Source organism: Melospiza melodia, chromosome 8 (assembly GCF_035770615.1).
Source record: "Melospiza melodia melodia isolate bMelMel2 chromosome 8, bMelMel2.pri, whole genome shotgun sequence".
In the NCBI taxonomy this organism is placed as follows: domain Eukaryota; kingdom Metazoa; phylum Chordata; class Aves; order Passeriformes; family Passerellidae; genus Melospiza; species Melospiza melodia.
The window spans coordinates 10577602-10596670 of record NC_086201.1 but is presented as its reverse complement, the minus strand read 5'-3'; the positions used below and the strand labels follow the sequence as shown (position 1 = coordinate 10596670).

Genomic DNA, 19069 nt, shown 5'->3' with positions numbered 1-19069 from the left:
TCAGCTTGGTATTTCAATAAATAATTATGTTTTTCCAACTGAACAACCAGCTAGACACGGCAAACTGTAATTAACACCAAGAAGCATAATACCATTTGGCATGCATACACCTTGTTTCTGAACAGGAGGCTTCAAGAACCCCTTAAAAGCTATTCAAAGAAATTTATAATTATAATTATGTGCTAGTGTGATTAGTCTCTTCTAATAATGTCATGCCTATTGAGCACACCCTATTGAAAAGCCCACATAAAAAAATGCACAGTTCCACTGATCTGTATGCTCATGTCAGAAGCCCTCATTTGGAGATCTGAGAAATGAAAGAAACATTAGTATTACTAAGAAATTTGGTTTTGCACTGTAAAATAATATTAAGATTGAATAATCTTAGCATCAACTACTAATAAAAGTGCCAGCATTTCCCTTTAAAAGATACCATATGCAGTTTCTTATAGCTATGACCAAATTTTTAAACTGTGGGATTGAATCTCATGTTCATATATTTTTTAAAATACTTAATGGCTTTGGTGACCTGGAGCAGAACTTTGCCTATAGACAACAAAGTGAGTAACAAATAGACACTTTTAACTGTGCATGAAGGGTCAAAACAACATAAATAAGGTTACAGAACAATCTGATTATGCATGCAATTATAGAGGTGTTAAATGTTTCTATTGTTATTAAAAATAGCCACTATAATATAAGCTACCTTCTTAATCTTTATAGCAGAAAACAAAGATATCATCTACACCTTTTATGTAAAATAAGCCATAAAAGTCCTCTCAGTGCAACTGAATTGGTAATTAGCTCTTGTTCATTTTAATTTAGAAAGACTGTGAAAGGTACAAGAAAGAAATGAAGATGCCTGCTACCTGAGGCCAATTAATCCATGTACTCGAGGATGTGTTCTCCAGGATTAAACATGGCAGTGACATCCCTGGGGCCTCACAGCACACAGAGAGGAGAACAGCACCTGGCTGTGACAATGCAAGAACCCTCTGCAGGTACTGAGCTAACAGAAATGTCAGTCAGATGCCTCTTGAACGCCTGGGTTATGGAGCAGTTTTTGCAGATAATGACATCTTCTCACACAGTCTGGATGAGTGCTCAGAATGTGGGACAAGTCACACAAAAGATCCTTCTTTGAGCCATTCAGCCTCCCTTCCCCTCTCAAACAACCTTGTGCCTCATCTCACAATCACTCACCTCCAGATGTACCCATTACTGTTATTTCTGGAGTCAAAGTCGAATTTTCCACCCCCATTTGGAAAACGCCCTCGGGGGCTGTAAAAACCTTCAGACAAAGCAGGAGGGATATATAACACCCTATTAAGAAGAAAATGAATTAATGTCCACAGAGCAAGGCATTACCATTCTCTTCATCTCCTTGGAGACCTGGTGGCCCCCCAGGTGGTTGTAGAAGGGCCGGTCAACACCCCAGTGAGGCGGGTTATGGCTGATGGAGTTGGCGCGCTGCCGGTTCATCTTGGCTATCGTGGCTTTCTCGTCTTTCTGGAATACAAACCACAGAGAAATGCATGATACATCTCCAAACATTTACACAGCAGTCATTCCCAAAGCATCTCCCACTTCTGAGCTCTCGCTCCAAAAGCTGGCTTGGCACCTTGAACTCTGTGAAGCAGTCACTAATCAGCAGCACAGTCAGCATCTCTTTCTCTTATTTTTAGAACACTTTACTCTAAATGTTGCCCGTCATTTTATTCCTTTACTTGTTCTGAACAACCACCATGACCTGTGTAAACATGGGTAGTATTCAAAAATTGAGACATCTGTTTTCTTTATTAGCAAATTGAATAAAACACAACAATTTCAGATAGAAAATTGCAGCTCCAAGATGAGATGCTACACAGAGGATCCTCAAAAAGCCAAAGAACAGTTACATCTAGAAGAGAAACAACAGACAGAGTGATTTCATTGAAGAACAGGAGCCTTGAAGCTCCTTGAAGCAATGGGAATACAGAATTGGGTGTTATATATACCTTTCTCCATAGGCACAAGCAAACAATTTTCCACACTTGCACGAGCATATGCCCCGACATGCTAAGGAAAGCATGTAAATCTTGCAAACAACTGGTCTTATGTTAAGGGTAATGCAATTGCAGAATGTGACAAAATGGTCCTCCCAGCTCTAATGCTACCTTCCAATTTGACAGTGACACAAATTCTCCTGAAGTTTGGACAGAGTCTTTGTATTTGTTATCAAGGCTTTGCCTCTTGGCTGCAATGGGAACTTACTGTGAGGTTAGCACAGATCTGTCAGACAGGTTTCATTCCAGCTCAGTGCCAGTCTCAAGAGCACAGAAGTGCAACCTGTGACTAGGCTCAACAACAGGTAGATTATTTCCTTATTTTGAATATAGTCCCTAGCCAAAAAGACAGGCATGTTTCCACAAGGAATGTGCTCTGTGGACACAAGTCCCTCTAGCAAGGGCTGCATTGCAGACTGGCTCTGGGAGGATTGTGTGATTTACCTGTACTCACTCAGAAGGGTGGCAATTTCTATATCCTTGCTTAAAACAGACAAACTCTGGAGAGCTTGAAAATTCAGAAGGTATGGATTGTTGTTTATTACTTGAGAAATTAAACTTTTTCAAGAGAATTGCCGCTTCAATGACATTAGAGAAGAAAACAGACTTAATAGTTAATTTTAGATTTCCAGACAAATGAGTTATTTAAAAAGAAAGCCTCTATTGCTTTCAACTCTAGAGTTTTGGTTCAAGTGTTATTTGACAATACAAGTTGGTCTGCTGCTTTTCTTGCCTGGAGTCTGCATTCCATATCTATTTATTTTGATTCCCCACTATTCAGTGTAACTTGTACCTTTCAGGAGTTTGCAAAATACCTGGTGTTATCTCCATGGTAACCATAGAGTTAAATGTCAAGTGCCATGCTGCCTTAAATTAGGGTTTTTAAAAAGAAATTTAAAAAGGCTTGCTGAAATTCAGTGCTGGAGAAAGCTGCCTGACTGACAAGCATGGGAAATCATCTTCTCTCTCCTTGCAAGGAAGAGTCAGCTGCAATGACAGCCTTTCCCTGGAGACCACAGCTCACCACACGGGCACCCAACATTGCAGAGCACGTGGGGCTGCAGCTCCATGGCCATGGGTTGGGGACATGGGGCCACCTGGGACAGAGCCCTGTGCCCCACAGCCAGCTGGCCCCGTGACAGTGAGCAGCAGTGATCCTGCAAAGACCTTCACCCAGCCAGGAGGACAGGTGTAGGGTCACAAGGAAACCCTGTGGGAGCAGGATGACCATCAGGAGAACCATAGGTGCTCCCACATGGATGCCCCCAGGACAGCAAGTGCCTCCCATATCTCCTCTTCCCCACACTGAACCCACCACTGGTTCATCTGAAAAGTCTGAAAATTGCAGCACTTGGCACCAGCTGAGTTTCACATCAGCCACCATGACAGAGCCACTGGATAATCTCCAGGAGAGACTTCTTTTAAATGTTTCTATAAATACATTAATGTGATGAAATCTTGATGTCCAGATTTGAGTTGGTTTGAGGTTTTGTTTTTTAAGACTCGCTGCTCTTTATACTCATTGCCATCATTTGTAATACTTTCTTGTGGCTTTTTTCAGTAATGCAATCTTTTTCATAGTTATGCTTCTTTCTTTTATGATGTGATGCCAGAAAACTGGTAGGAAATACAGTTTCATTATCTCCAAGCAAATAGATATTGTTTTTCAATAACAGAAGTGACACTGTCAATCCATTTTATTCCAACTAAGGGGAGGGTTTTCAGCCAAATGGAATAAAAAATCCCAGATGTTGAAACTAGTCTGGGGACCCATAAAAGCAAAACTATTTGATTACTTTACAAATGGCTTTACATCAACAGATGATAAAAGTGATATACAGCAGGTTTTTGCCCCATGAGTTAGTAAATTTGGTTAGAATTTGAGAAAAGGCTTAATGCCAAAGTCCATGAAGACATACTGCCCCTCTCAGCCCATGAGTGATCCTCATACGTGCTGCAAGTGCTAGTGGGTCTGGAGCACTGCTCGATGAATTTGAAGGAAATTAATGACCTCATACATATTTATTGACACATCTGGACTGAGGTAAGAACAGGAAAATGGGTAAACATGTAATTCTGAGATTGTTTCTAACCATGAGGTCAGGTGCCATAAATTTTCCATGGCTTCTTGAACTCTGGCAGTATTTTACCCCCCCCACCTCTTGTAGGAAGTTTCCACTGGATTGTGGACAATGTTTCAGCAATATTTCCAATCAGATTAAAACACATACACACAAGCACAGTGCACTGCTGCTTTTCCACATTACATAATGTGGTACGAGGTCATCTTGAATAATAGGACTTTGCTGCTAACATCAACACTTATTAAAGAAAAAATTAAACCTGTTGTTTTAAAAACTTGAGATAATTTATTTTCTGCAAAATCACTTGTTCAGTGGGTGATGAAAATAACAAACACTAAAAATGAAGCATTAGATGGGTCACAGCTCCTCTGTGGAAATTTATGAGGATGCCTCCTCTGTTTCTTCCTGGCTAAGTGACAGCATAAGGACAACTTGCACACAAAGCTGCCTAAGGCATAACAAGACTGGAAAAGAAGAATAAAGAAAGAGAAGGGATGATACCTTTCAGTCCTACTCATTACAGGTACTACCAACAAGAGAAGGTGCAAAAGTTTCTGACAGCAATGAGTTTTTCAGATTTTAGGTGGCTAAACTCCAGAAAGCTGTTGTGGGAACTTTTCAAATCTGGACTCACAAAGAGACTGTAAATCTGATTCCCAGGGGTTTTATTGTGTTCCCACCACCAGTTCCCACACACTGAGCTACAGTAATGTTACAGCAAAACTGCAGGAAGAGCTGGGGTTTTCTTGTACTTATCAATTGAATCAAGAATGCCTGTTATTTCTTTAGTGTGTGTGTAATAGGATTTTCCAAAATATTGATCACTATCAGTGCAGCAGTGAAATTTGATTATGGATCAGCCATATCAGATTTAGCTACATATTATTTAGATTTTCTTGAAGTCCTTCTGACATGTGCATGATGTTTCTGGTAGTGTTACATGCTCCAAACCACTGCCTTCATAAATCTACATAAGTGGAACCCTGCTGAGCTCTGATTAAATGACTTAAATTGAGGAATCATCACATTAGATTGATTGTGTTTTAGGAGAGTCACATGCTCAACATTTAAAGGACCATTTTGTTTCTTCAGCTGGACGGAATTCCAGGGTGCTATTTAGAAAAGAATGAGAATTGTTTTTCTAGGAGTTACAGCCAAAGTTTTGTTGAGCTGTTTTAAGGCCACCATCAACAATCATTTCTGAAACTGATGTGTACCTGCTATTGTTAAAAGAAACACCCAAGTGTAATCAATTGTAAGACATTAGAAAAAATAAACATTTTTTCCCTTGCAGACTTTGTGCAGTCAGCACAGTGTGTTTGGTCAGCAGTATTGCTCATCTGTTTGCAGGCACATTTTGTTTCTACTCGTGTCCAAAGCAAAGCATTTCCCATGATTTCTGACAATGTTGAGGATGATAAAGCTAGCTGTAAAACTGTGCTGTTAAAATCTTATTCCTCTTAAGGTCTGTTTCCCACTCCTCCAAATACACACTTTTCCATCCTTCTCAGAGTAAAGCTTTGAAGTGCTGGGAAGAGGAGTTGTGATGCTTCTGCAAATTAGAGCAGCACCTGATCACAGAGAAGAGCAGAAAGTGAGCAACCACCAGAGTGACATGCTGCTGTACAGACACCAGAAACTTGGGCAGCACAAGAACTGGGAATAAGTAAATAGAGTACTGTAAAAATATCAGGGAAGTGATAAGATAGCAATAATGACTGGGACAAATGCTTTGAATAAGATTCAGAAGGGCAGATATAAAAGTTGTGATGGTGGAGGATCAGAACTATGCAATATGAATGTTGCAGTCTGCAGAGTAAGCTAAAAAACATGGATAAAACAAAACCACTCTGTAGAAGGGTAAATACATTGCTCTGCAGGCTATTGCAATGCCTAGGGGTTAAGTTTGGGAAGTATTAAAACGTGGGCAACAGTTTTAGTAATTCTAGCTGATAAATTGCTGTTTATCTGTTAATACAGACTTTCAGGTAAAGAATGAAGCCAGTAAGGAAGAAAGGCAAGGATCTCCTTGGAGAATTCCTGTATTTCTACCATGCTAATCTGTTCAGTCCATTAGAAACACATATCCAAATGATTGTGAAAATTAACTGGATAAGAATCAAAGTTACCCTGTGCAAATCACCCTATACCATATGAGGATAACAGAAACTTACAATTCTTCATTACTGTAGAATAGAAAGAGCAGATTGGTTTTTTCCAGGTAATCACTACTGCCTCAGTGGAGGTAAAAGGAAGAAGGCTCATAAGCACAAGGTTATAAATGGAAAACACTGAATTATAGAATCATTTAGGTTGCATTTAAGATCATTAAATACAGCACTGCCAAGTCCCACAAAACCATGTTTGGAAGCAAAACTTGAAGTGTGATGTGCTAAAGTCAGAAAGACAACCTCCATTCCAGATCTGTGGAAAACTGCCAACTTCCATGTCAGTTCTGGTAACAGATATTTTTAATAACTATTTAGTCAGTGATCATGACACATAGCCTGTAGAGCAGCAAATGCTGGGTTTGGATTAACAGACTAGAATCCAAGTTTTTCTAAAGAGAAAAGAAATGCAGCAGCTCTCTCTGGCTTTGTTTCTTCCATAGAGCTTTGACAGAATGCTGTGTTGGAGAGTAAGGGCTAAGACAGATGGGGAACATGAAGCTGGGAAAAGAGCTTGTTTCTAGTGAAATGGCAAGAGACAGTGTTGAACAAGGAATTATTAGTCTGGATGGAAGTTACAAGCAGAGTTACTCAGTTACTACTCTTAGGGCAGATTTCATTAATTTTTTTTTCTTATCTCACCTGGCAGCAAGTGAGCAATGATTTGGCTAATGGGAGAAGCAGAGGTGCATTTGATGAAGAAAGGGAGTATTAGCACCCAACATTTGAGGACTAATAGTGTACAAAATGCATCATTCCCTTAGAGATCACAGACAGAAACTTCATTTCATTATCAGGAATCACATTAGTTCACCACAGAATAAACAGAAGACACTGAGATAATCCAACTTTGCAAAAGGTAAAGGCTTCCTTTGAGGAGCAGGAAAATATGAGAGATGTGATAGTCTCCTCTTTGTTGTGTGAAAACATAAGAAGAGTCTGCCTCAGGAGAAAAAAGGAGAGGGAGAGGGGGTACAATTGCTGACAGACAACCAGAGCAATCCAGGTTTTAGAGCAGTCCAGCGTTAACAGTAATGGGAGCAAACAAACCACAGCAAAAGATTCAACACACCTTTATGTCAGAACCTGCTAATTTCATCTTTTCAGGCAAGTGCTCACCCATGAGGGCAGCAGAATCACAGGACACGGCAAACAGAAAGGTGAAAGCAGATCTGGAAGTAAAGATGAGGAGGAAAAAATCCAAAAAGACTGGATTTTGAAACTTTGCATTTTGTTCTCTTTTAATAGAAAGCAACTCTTCTGTGTATCAGACAGAAAACAAGGACTACATTTTCACGTCTAGCAATATTATTAAAGACTGAGGGAGAAGAATCTAGCTTTTTTCCCTCCTAAAACCACACTGACTATATTCCAGTTAATAGCATTTTTTAAAAGGAAAAAGCAAAAAAAATTTTTTCAAAGAAGAAGCTATTTTCAGTTCCTGGAACAAAAATATTAGATTGATGTTCCTCCCATTTTGTGCCCAAGAAATGGCATTAACACAATGAAAAAGTTAAACAAATAAAAAAGACAGAAAATTAAAAGTTGTGGCTCCCTGTGGCAGTAGTAAGAAGAAAGAGTAGGGAACACATACCCTTACATTTTATCTATTTATCAAAACTCATGGCATTGTTGGGTTTTGATGGCTGTGGGACTGATGAAGCAGGTATCCAGATAATTCTGCTATGTGAAGTAAGGAACAGCTCAGGCAGTTACTTGGCTCTGCTCTCAGGTCAATACTAATGCCAAGCCTTATGTGCAAGGACAGCAGGAACCCAGACCCAACTCACAGCAACTCTTCACTAAGCCAGGTGAACATTTTATGGCCATTACTGGAACAGAATGAACTGAAAACCTGGCTAAATACATCCCAAGAAGTCATTAAAATCAAGCAGAAATGAAAGGAAAAAGTATAGTACCAGAACTTTGCCTGCCATCAGGCAAAAAGTTCAAGACTGACTGAACTGAAAATGGGCAAAAGCTTTTCTCATTTCATGATCTCCATGATCTTTTCACTTTCTGATCTTCATGTTGTGTGAAAATGAGTTTTTGAACGGGGAGAGAACTTTAAACACTGGACTAAGTTGTCAGGAGAAACAGAGGATATCCCATCCCTGGAAGTGTCCAAGGCCAGGCTGGATGGAGCTTTGAGCAACCTGGTCTAATGGAGGGTGTCCTTGCCCTGACAGGGGGGTGGGACAAGATAATCTTTAAGGTTCTTTCTTCAAGCCTTAAGGTCAAGGCCTCCTATGATTCTATGAAACTATTCACAAAGAGATAAAAAACAGCTATGGGAGCACAAAAGTTACAGCAGTGTGGGCAAACCAGAAACTCCTCAAACTCCAAACACCTAATGCCCATGACACTGCATAGCTGCTTTTTAATGTCTCAGTTTAGCCTAATAATTACATAAGTCATCCAAATGTCCCAGTTGTTAGCTACTCTGGGATGCAGCACGTTGCAGCAGCTTTATAGTAGTGCTCAGAGACTTCAGCTAAGGGCTACACTAGGTAACAGAGCTGCAATAAATACATATAAAGCAGTGAAAGAATGGCCCATTTCATTTTCCTATGGCACATCAAGGCATAAAGATGCAAGTTCCTCAAAACCTATGTCTGGAATGGAATCCACATCTCTTATGAGTCTCTGTCCAATCTCCTACTCAAAGCACATCCTGTGTTCAGAAATGAAGGCAGGTGCCAAGCACTCTGAAGTGCTTATCGCTTCATCTTCTCTCCAGAGAAACTTCTGGTTCTCTACAAAAACATGCAGACAACCAGGTATGATTTAAGAGTCAGTATAGGGTCTCCACTCCAGGAGATGGAGTCTGACCACAGGGGTATTTTGGGTAATATTCTTAAATCTGCCCAGCAAAGAAGAAGTGACTTAGATACCTAAAACATCAGCTGGCTCACTGACAGGCAGTGATGCTCAGGAACAATAATCTTGCCCTGCAAGTTCTAATCCTCTTTTGAAGATTGACATTGTTAATGAGATTTATTTTATGAGCAGATAGAGACCAAAACATCAGCTTCTCTCTTTAGAAGATGATAAGGGATTTTCTTGGAGATTTTTTACACAATATCTATTAAGGAGATTTGAGACTTCCATTCTCTCAGGAAATGAGGCAATGGTAGCAAAGTCTTTCTATACAGGTGTTGGTTATTCAAATCAACTGTGCTTTGCAACATGTCACAAACACTAATTCACTTAATCTCATAGCAGTCATATTTATAGATGTGGGAAGGTTTACTTGGTTTTAGATTCAGAAACATATTAAATTATTTTCAATTCAGGTCAATCTTGTATGCTTGCCCATACTGTGAATAGCAAAGTAGGGGCTACAGTGCAGAAATTACTAAGAGAAATATTATTGGCTATGCTCAACTAGATCAAAAAGGTCCTTTTCTAGTATTTCTATAATTTTTAAAAAGAATACAAACTAGTGATAGTTTGCTATTCACAGTCTCACAAAAAGAAGATTTATTGGTTGACTTTACTGGTTGATGTCCACTTGAGTTTGACTCGATTCAAGTTCAAGTCAGTAATGCCCTCATAGCCTTATTTTGTGCAGCCTGACCCATGTCACAGTTGGTATGATCTCATCTTACTGCTGCAATGATGACTGATCATTATAGTGGACCAGTTTTTCTCATCTTCAGAAAGAGAGGCTGAAAAGCAATGATAGGAACTGCTCTAATCTTCATGTTCATTCATCTGGTTGAGCAGGCAGACAAAATCACCTCTGTAATCTGTCAGAGAAAAGATCTCTGTGGTTTTAATCTATGCCTTTAAGTATTTCTACAAAATGCATATCTATATTAATAACATTTTTCAACATAATTTTGAAAACAACTGAAGACAATTTCTTTGAAAGAATTAGAAAGAGCTTGATGCAGACACTTTTGTAGATGGTGGCTATTCCCTCCTGTGCACATAAAAGTTCGGGAAGAGGAGAAAGAAACAGGAAATTTTGTCACTGAGTGTCAACTGTCTCATCTATAAAGGCTCTACTTTGGTGTCTCAGAGACATCAAGTTATGAAAGGTACCTAAACCTGCGTTAGTTTGCTTGGCCTTACCCTCTTCTGGCTGCACCTCACAATCAGGAAGGTCTCAATGCTGTGCTCTTTCAGGTAAGCGTTGCGCTCCCCTCCGAAGCCCAGCTCCACCTCGTAGTCTCCATTGAGATAGTTCAGGGTTGCCTTTGTTATGTGGATGCGCCTTCAATGAGACAAAAGACAAGGAAGTTTTGTAGACTCTGTGAAGTGATCACCTAAAAAGCCAGGTCCTGTCAGGGATGGGTTCCATGAACTGGAACAAACAAGCAATGAACCCCAATTGATTTAGCCATGCCACTACTCTTACACATTCAGTGTGGGAGTTTAATGGATAAACACAACAGCTTGGATGAAGCAACTTACCCAGCTTTGCCCCCTGCTTCCATGTGGTTGGCTAAGGTGACATCGTTGGACCACACATCAAACTGCCACTTCCTGAGGCCCAGGACCCCGCAGTGAACTCTGCCACTGTGGATCCCGACCCTCATGTTGACATTCACACCCGTCACCTCACGGACCAGCCTGAGAAGAGACAGGGGGGAGAAGGGCCTTTACTAACAGCTGAATGGCTGCAGTCAGCAGCACAAACTTGCACCCAGAACACAAAAATCCATCATGATCCATAAATTATTCACAGATACACATGGCACAGCTCATCCACATCAACAGGACAGCAGAACAAAACTGGACGAGCTGTACTGCTCTTGGATGGCCAGGCTGGCCAAGAAGAGCCCTAATTAGAACGTGGAGCTCTTGGAGTAAATCCATGGACACTGAACTCAGGACCAAGTTGAGAACTCATAAAAAAATTATCTCTGGGGCAGTAAAAGGATTAAAGCACTGGTCTCTGATGTCCACCAAAGCTGGACATAACCTGCCAGCACTCGGCCTCATTAAGAGTAATAGCATGTTGCAAAGAGAAAAAGGAAATGATTTCAGAGATCTTAATTTGTCTGTATGGCACCAAGCATCAACTCTTCCACAGATGAAATATCATATGTGTGTGAAATACCCCACTGAAGCTGGAAAGCTTGAACAGGCCTTACAGCAGCAAAACCAGAGAACCACATCTATTGCAGTCACTCCAAACAGGCAGCTACAAATACTCAAGTTCTGAATGTAATGAGGTTTGGATGCTCTGCTTACTCCCAAAAAGACTGCTGGAATACTTTGTGAGTTTTCCCCTTCAGGGCAAAAGTTAACTTCAAGAGCTGTTCACATGAGAAATATATTTAGGATGGTGAGTAGGGAAAAGCCTTGATGAGGCCTTCAGAACAACTCTGCTTCTCATTACTGCCAATCACATCACTCCCAGAACATCCATCCTTCACAGGCCAATTCACCTCCATCACATACCACTGTCCCTTCCTTTGAGTAGTAAATTTCTTGCACAAGGAAGTACTTTATACCTATCAGATTTCAGTCTATTCAGTTTTCAGGTTCATCCAGTCCTTTCTAGATAACATCATCTGGATAGGTAAGTCCTCCCAACTCCTTAACATCAACACACTCCTAATATTTATGCTTTAGTTATTAATGGAATTTCATTAATAAAGATAGACCAGTTCTGGACTCCAATTCCCTCCTAACAGTGCAATATGTCCCTTAAAACAGTGTCCAAGATGACTTCTTGTTGAAACAGCTCCTATCCTCTTCAAGTTCCTTTCTCTTTATGATCCCTATCTTATGTTTCACTATCTTCTCACTGAAGTGACATTATTTTTATTAACAAGCAGCAGAGATTGTCTAGCAGGTAAAGGAAGCTGATATGGGCAAGGTGTTACAGGCTTAAGAACTGAAGAAGCTCCAACCACAATACTTGAGAAAGAAACAGGAGCTGGAGTAATACAAATGTAGCTGCACCCATAAACCTGATAGAAACAACACAACTGCAGTTCCTCCCTCCACTGGGTGCTAAAAGCCCTCCTGCACCCCTGCCAAGCCATGTTACTGACACAATACCAGGGAACTTCTCTCAGTAGAGTCATTGATGACCAGGTGACTTTGTCCAGACTTTGCAGCAAACAAATAAGTTTGGTTATTCATTGGATAAATGAAATATCCTTTGTTAACTTCATTTTTTTCAGCTCATTTATACCAGTGGTACAGTGAATACAATTTTCATGAAGTCTTTCCTATTTGGGGTAACACTCCCTGCTGTTATTAGACACAGATGAAATCAGCCTACAGGCAGGGCCCAGTGCTGGTGAAGTCTGCAATCAAATGTTCAGTAGTTATTTGTTACCTGCAATCAAATGTTCAGTAGCTATTGGTTACCTTAATTGTGAAACCTCTTATCTTGATCCTTAGAGGAGGAGGGGGGAAGAGAGAGAGCAGGGGTAGTGAGAACAGAATCACCTTCCAGACTTATTAAGAGATAAGATTGTTAAATGCATTCATTATACAGCGAGTGGGAAACAAGTTTTAAAGGCTGCTGAAGAGCTATTTGTAAACAAACACTGAGTGCACCTCAGCTCTGTGTTTATTCCAGTAAGGTGGGTTGCAGCTAATCAATGAAGTCTGGACTTCCTGGTGTTATTTAGCCTTGTGGGGAATTATACAGCAACATGTGAAAGCCTCTGGATTTCATCAGGCCAACAACTGGGCAATGAACACAATATTCTGTGGGGCTGGTGGCCAAGGATTGCTGCTTCTTGTGTTTGACAGGACCCTTTGTCATCTGCTACTTAACTGTATCTCACATGGAAGAAAGAGCATTCTTTCAAGGGCTGCTGGGAACTAGTTACTTGCAATTCCTCTTATTTTGCACATTGCATACAAACCTAAAAAGGAGATTGGTGCAAGACAATGGAGTTTAAAAACAGGAAAGAAAAGGCAGAAAGTCCTGACAGTGTACACTGTATACAAAGTAAGGGAATGCTGTTGCATGCTGTGCTTTGAATGGGGTCTCTTGGGTGAAAACACTGCTTTTTACCCTGTGTATTTGTGTTATGAAAATGAGGTTGAAAACTCTGGGGGTGTATTGATGTCCTTGCAGAAATTCAAATGGTAAAGGATGTACTGTACCAAGCTCAGGAGGGAGGTATCTCTAGATTTTATCAAGCTGAAGTGGAAACTCCATCAATTTACTGCATAGAATAAATGGAGAACACTGAAAGATCTTCTACTTCTCTGTTGGTACCAATAATACTTCAGAATATACTTTCAGAAAATAAAAAACAAAAGAGAAGGGAAAGAGCAGGAGAGTCTGTGCAGCAGAGATGGTGTAGATATCAAGGTCAGCTCAGCTACCATCCAAAACTGACTGAACTTTGCACCTGAACTTGCATACACTCAAGATGACCAAATAAATCTTCCTTCCCTGAATTCTGAAAGAATTGGCCTGTGAAAGCACATGTACAATGCAAACAATATTCAATACTGTCTGTAATCCTCCAAGCAATAAAACTAGACATGGATCTCCTCTTTGTTACTCTTGAAAGACAGGAATGGTCTGGACTAACACAGCTGCTAGTCTGACCTCAGGAGCAGGCAAAGCCCCACCACATGTTTTAAAAGAAAAAAATACAGATGGGGAAGTAAATAGAAATAAAGCAAAAAGACCAATCTGTGTCAGTAATTAATTTAACTAAAGTAAGAAAGGCTTGAATCTGACCCTTTTTGCATAGAGGGACACATAGAGAAGGATTTGTTGAACTAGACAAGACAGACCTTAGCAAAGCAATTTTCAGGTGAGTAAAAAACTGGTTTAAAGACATAAATGAATAGTGACTGAAATTTAATGAAGCTATTATTAACCCTCTGAATTCACAATTCTGCTATCCACTGGAATCCTCCTTTGGGAATGAGACTTCCAGTAATTACAGTAACCTTTGCCTTTTCCATCAAGAGGCTGAGCTCTGATATCCACATGACTGTATCAACACGAGTGGCTGTTTTGCTGCTGTCAAACCTTAACAGCATTTTGGTTTTTTGTTCCAGCTGTTTTCCCTTTTTGCTGGCCAGAGTTCTTTGGTTAGGTTACCTTGCTCCTAATATTAAGAACTAACAGGAAAGAGAATCTACTTGCATTTGTTTTGAGCTTCTCTCTGGGGAATATGGTACTTACGAGATGGCCTCTATCATATCCATTCCCATTTCAACACAGCAGTGTGCATGGTCAGCTCTTGCTTCTGGCAACCCAGACACACAGTAATAGCAATCACCCAGGATCTTGATCCGTAAACAGTGGTTCTCCTTAAAAAAATAAGAATAATAAAGGAGAAAGAAGTATTCAGCTTATATTCATGCTTGCAATAGCTTGCCTTTTAGGGCAGTGAATATTTAAGAAATCCAGTGAACCAGCACAGTATGTCATTCTTGCAACAGGAGAATGAAAACAAGAGGAAACAAAATTATAATAGAAAACTTACAGCTGCAAGTTTATCGAATCTGGCAAAGAGCTCGTTCAGTGTCATGACCAGCTCCTGAGCAGTGCACTGGGAGGCCAGGCTGGTGAAACCCTCTATGTCTGCAAAGAGGATGCTGGGGAAAAGAGAGGGAGAAAACAAACAAAAAAAAAAAGTGTTACAACATTTGTTGCTGATATTTGTGTAAGTGTAAATTGCACATAGAAGTCTGGGATGGGAAGGCATGTGGGATGTCCCAGCCCCACAGCAACAAGGAGATAAGCAGCTCGAATGTACCTTAGGATGCAGCCCCTACCCCACCTGTAGCTCCCAGGAGCTCCTCCCTGTAAGGCTGCAAGCCCAAATGTGGGAACCCAGATCATCCGTCTGGCCAAAAGATCCCGAGATCCAAAATGACCAATGTGCTGCCAAATGACAATTGCAGACCTTGCCGCTGAGGCAAACTGGCAAGGATCTGCAATTAGGATATCTCTGCAATTAGGATATCTCTGCATAAGGATATCACATCACAGGTCCACCCAAGAGGGACTGGGAAAGCCCTGTGAAAGCAGCCTGGACTGTTTTGAAAGCACAATTATTTGAATCACAAGTATTATTAATGACTCTTTGATTTCAGTGAATCAATATTAATGTTGTGCTGCAAGGACAACAGTGGGTTGTGGGTTTTTAAAAAACTGCACAAAGATTTTGTCTCATTGATAATTACAACATGGAAAATACTGACTTGCAATCAAACCCAGCCATTATGGCAAATTTAAAACTATTCAGTAAAACAAGCAGCAGACTTTATCTTTATAGATCCAAGATAAAATGTAGACATGCACACACAGTTATATAAATAGAAAATTCATGAGTTCTACTTGTATATTGGAATATTTATTCAGTGGTTGATTTGTTCTTTGAAGTTGATTATTGCCATCAAGATGTACTTGGAAAAGAAATTAAAAGTATAAATAACAACCACTTTGGAATTGTTTCTTCTTTGTAAAATAAAACTCCAACATGTTTTAGGCAAATTGCAGAGGTATGTTTTCAGTTGGAATTCCCTGCAATGCCTTCAATCAGAAAGCAAAACCAACAAAAATATTTTCACAAGCATTTTTTGCAAAATTTCCAAAACACATTTCAATTCTGGCATGCTTTTCATATTTTCCTTCTACATTTCAACTCCAATAAATCACCAACCAAACATATTGCATTAAATACTTCTTTGTTAGTCACACTGATGCTAAAATGTACAAGAGAAAAACAAGATGAATGCAGGGATGTCTGAATCAAAATATACTTTGCCATTTTTAAACACTTGAGAAAACACACAAAAATAAATCAAGATTCCACATATTTACAAATAAAAGTAAACCTCCTGAAGAAACACACTTGAAGTCAAATGAAAGCTTAGACAAGTCCGTACTGCTCATAAGCAATTGAAGTACGTGCTAATATGTAATGTACAAATGGGAAATGTCTCCAGTTCTATGGCAGTAACCAAATATGTCTTGTTGAAAGCACGTTCCTCTTCCAACATAGGGCAAATTGCAAATTAATAATTTTTGAACATGTTCACACTCTGCTTGTGTGCATGTTGCAATAGCCTTGTGTTAGAACAGGAGAAATCAAGATCAGCTGCTGCCCTGACACTCAGATATCAGCGGTGTATCTGAAAATACTACACAGAGATGCCTTGAGCCTTCTCCCCATGCCTAATAAATGTGGATAAATGACTGAGGTTGCTCTCTTCATTCCCCATTTATCATTCCAGATAAATGGATCAGACATTTCTAGAAGTGGAATGGTGGCAATATTTCAACCACACAAATGAAGCAATCAGCAGAGCCCTATGGAGCTGTTCTGCACACAGATTTGTGTTAGCTAACCAAGCACCTGGGTGCATTACAGCCAGCCAGCTGTGTGACCTGCTCTGCCACCCAACAGCCACACTGCTGAGCTATCAGCAGACACTCTCTGGGACACATGGGCTGCAGGGAATGGAAAACCTCACCAGGGTATGGAAAGGACTGCATGTGAGATGGCAGAGGACAGAGCAGGTAGCTGGGAACTGAAGATGGAGAGGACAGACACACATTTGTGCCAAACAACTGGAGAAAGAACAGGACACAAGAGTCAAAGAAAACAGTCCTTGACAACTGGAACCCAGCCTGAAGCCTCTGTCCTCCGCTCTCAGCAAGGTACTCTGAAAGCCACTAAATCCCATTTTACTCCTCTGCCCAATCTGCCCCCTCCACACACTCCTGCTAGCACTGCAGCTCCAGCAGCAGAGACTCCTGGCAGGTTTGTCAGTCCCAGCCCCTCCTGCAAGGGAGGAATGGGGACTGAGGAAGTTCTGCTCCTGCTGTTATTAACCCTTGTAACCCTTACATTCTGCCTGCTCCCTGTAAAATACCCAACAACCCAGAAGTGACAAGGAAAAGAGCTGTCTCTTACAGCAGCCATCATGGAACAGCCCATGATCCTCATCCTGTGTTTAGTCAGAGCTGTTATTTGAAAAGAAGCTTGTTATATCTATGTGCTTATACACACAACACACACAGTGAGATGTCTGAAGCACCTCCAGACCCTGCCAGTGCATCTTACCCAGACTAGCAGCCTTAGAGGTTAAACACACAGATTCCCACTACTCTCAACTCCTTACTCCACACTTCAGCCATGTCAATGACTACCCTCAGCAGTGAAAAGGTTTTATTACAGGACCATGGTGTTGGTGATTGTGATGAAGGGCCCAACTCATGCCAACTATTTGTCAGTCTTCAGAGGTCATGGCATTTCCTTGCTGGTGGGAGGACAATGCCAGTAACAGCCTCCCTTGTGCCAAATGGTGCAGCAAATGACAATGGGTCAAAAAAAGGTCAAAGGAAATAAATATTACAGCTATAAAATATCGTGAGATGAGTAAGGCAGTGGTTTAGCTGTACTATTAGCTGGAGCAGATTAGAAGGGATTGACCACACAATCTGCAGCCTGGACATCAGCAACTATTATCAGCCCTGAGTCCCAGTCCCTTCATCTGGGAGGCTACTGCTTTGTGGAAAAACCAGTTAGCATGTAATTAAAATGTTGTAATGGTTTCAGAGTTCTTGATATATTTTCCACTCCATCACTGTCTTCAGATTTACCATCTGATTGGGTTTTGTCCAGCAGTAACCAGGGTATGACCTCAAAAAATACAGAAAATGGTTTATTTCTGGGAAAGACAGGGAAGAAAAGAGGAGTTATCATTAATTTTATATGTCTTTCTAAATTCTTTCTGTTTTATTTTGGTTGAAAAGTACCACAAATTGTGTTTTAGGGTAGAGGTGAATACTTTCCTAAGCTCCTATTTCAGTTCCTATTTCCAGCAAGGACTGGCTCAAGATTTCATAGCTGTACAAGGCAAGCTCAGTTTTGTGGCTGTTGCCCTGCATGGCTCATGATGCTGATAGGTAAAAAGGATGAAAAAGAGCCTGATGGCAGATCCTGCCATCCTCCCCTCTGCTTAAGGACAAGTCTGACACCTGCCTGGTCGCACCCAAACCCCAGGCAAGGGAAGAGGAAAGGGAGATACAAGGACTGGAACACCCCATAGCTGCTGGCTCCTATGCATTCCACCATGTCTGAAGGGCAGCACAGGGCAGGCTGGGCTCACAGCTCCAGCTGCTGCTGCCATGGCAATGCCAGCTCTGCCTGAGCTTGGCTCTTCCCAAAACCACCAGGACACAGTGAACTGCAAGGATGTCTGGGTGCTCTGTGCACAGCGCCTCAACAGAACTGCAAAGGCAGACTGAGCTGAAATGGAGGGAACACAGCCAGGATGCAGAGACAAGAGGAGAAAATTCCCATCCTGCTGAGTTCAGCTTTCCCATTTTTTGGTCTGTAATGCATTCACACAACAGTTAAGATACCTGTGGACAAGCAGCTCTGGAACCAGCAGGAGCCTCAGTGCAACATCCCAGAGACCAACTCAGGTCTACCACCCTACTGCATTAAGTCCTACCACTGCAGGTCCTCTAAAACTATCTCCTGTAAGGTGATGCTTGCACTGCTGATGCAGAAGCACCACAGGATCTTTGGGATGGCAAAAGATGGCAGAGAACTTTTTTTGCAAGTGTGCAGGAAGGGGAGAGGTATGGCAGAAAGCAAAGAACATAAGGAATAAGAAGAGCTGAGGACAAGGTGGGAAGCAGGAAACCATGAGATGTTTAAAAACCACACACATCTACAGGGAATGATTTTGCAATGCAGACTTAAATGTCTGAAGCTAATACAGTTATTAAAGGAGGGACATGACACAAGTTTCCTTGCAAATGCAGGATTATTCAAAATGCGAAATTAAATCATGAGTGCCTCTA

At 40.9% G+C, this 19069-nt stretch overlaps 1 protein-coding gene across 1 annotated transcript in view; it reads right to left on the bottom strand.

Moving 5' to 3' along the window:
- Nucleotides 1-19069, bottom strand: part of ADCY5 (adenylate cyclase 5) — a 202530-nt gene that overhangs the window by 41694 nt on the left and 141767 nt on the right. The window contains exons 4-8 of the mRNA XM_063161762.1: nucleotides 14730-14841; nucleotides 14426-14553; nucleotides 10720-10878; nucleotides 10378-10519; nucleotides 1369-1509 (exon numbers count right to left, since the gene is read on the bottom strand). Of these exons, the coding sequence (XP_063017832.1) occupies nucleotides 1369-1509; nucleotides 10378-10519; nucleotides 10720-10878; nucleotides 14426-14553; nucleotides 14730-14841 (682 nt within the window). The remainder of the gene's footprint in view (nucleotides 1-1368; nucleotides 1510-10377; nucleotides 10520-10719; nucleotides 10879-14425; nucleotides 14554-14729; nucleotides 14842-19069) is intronic.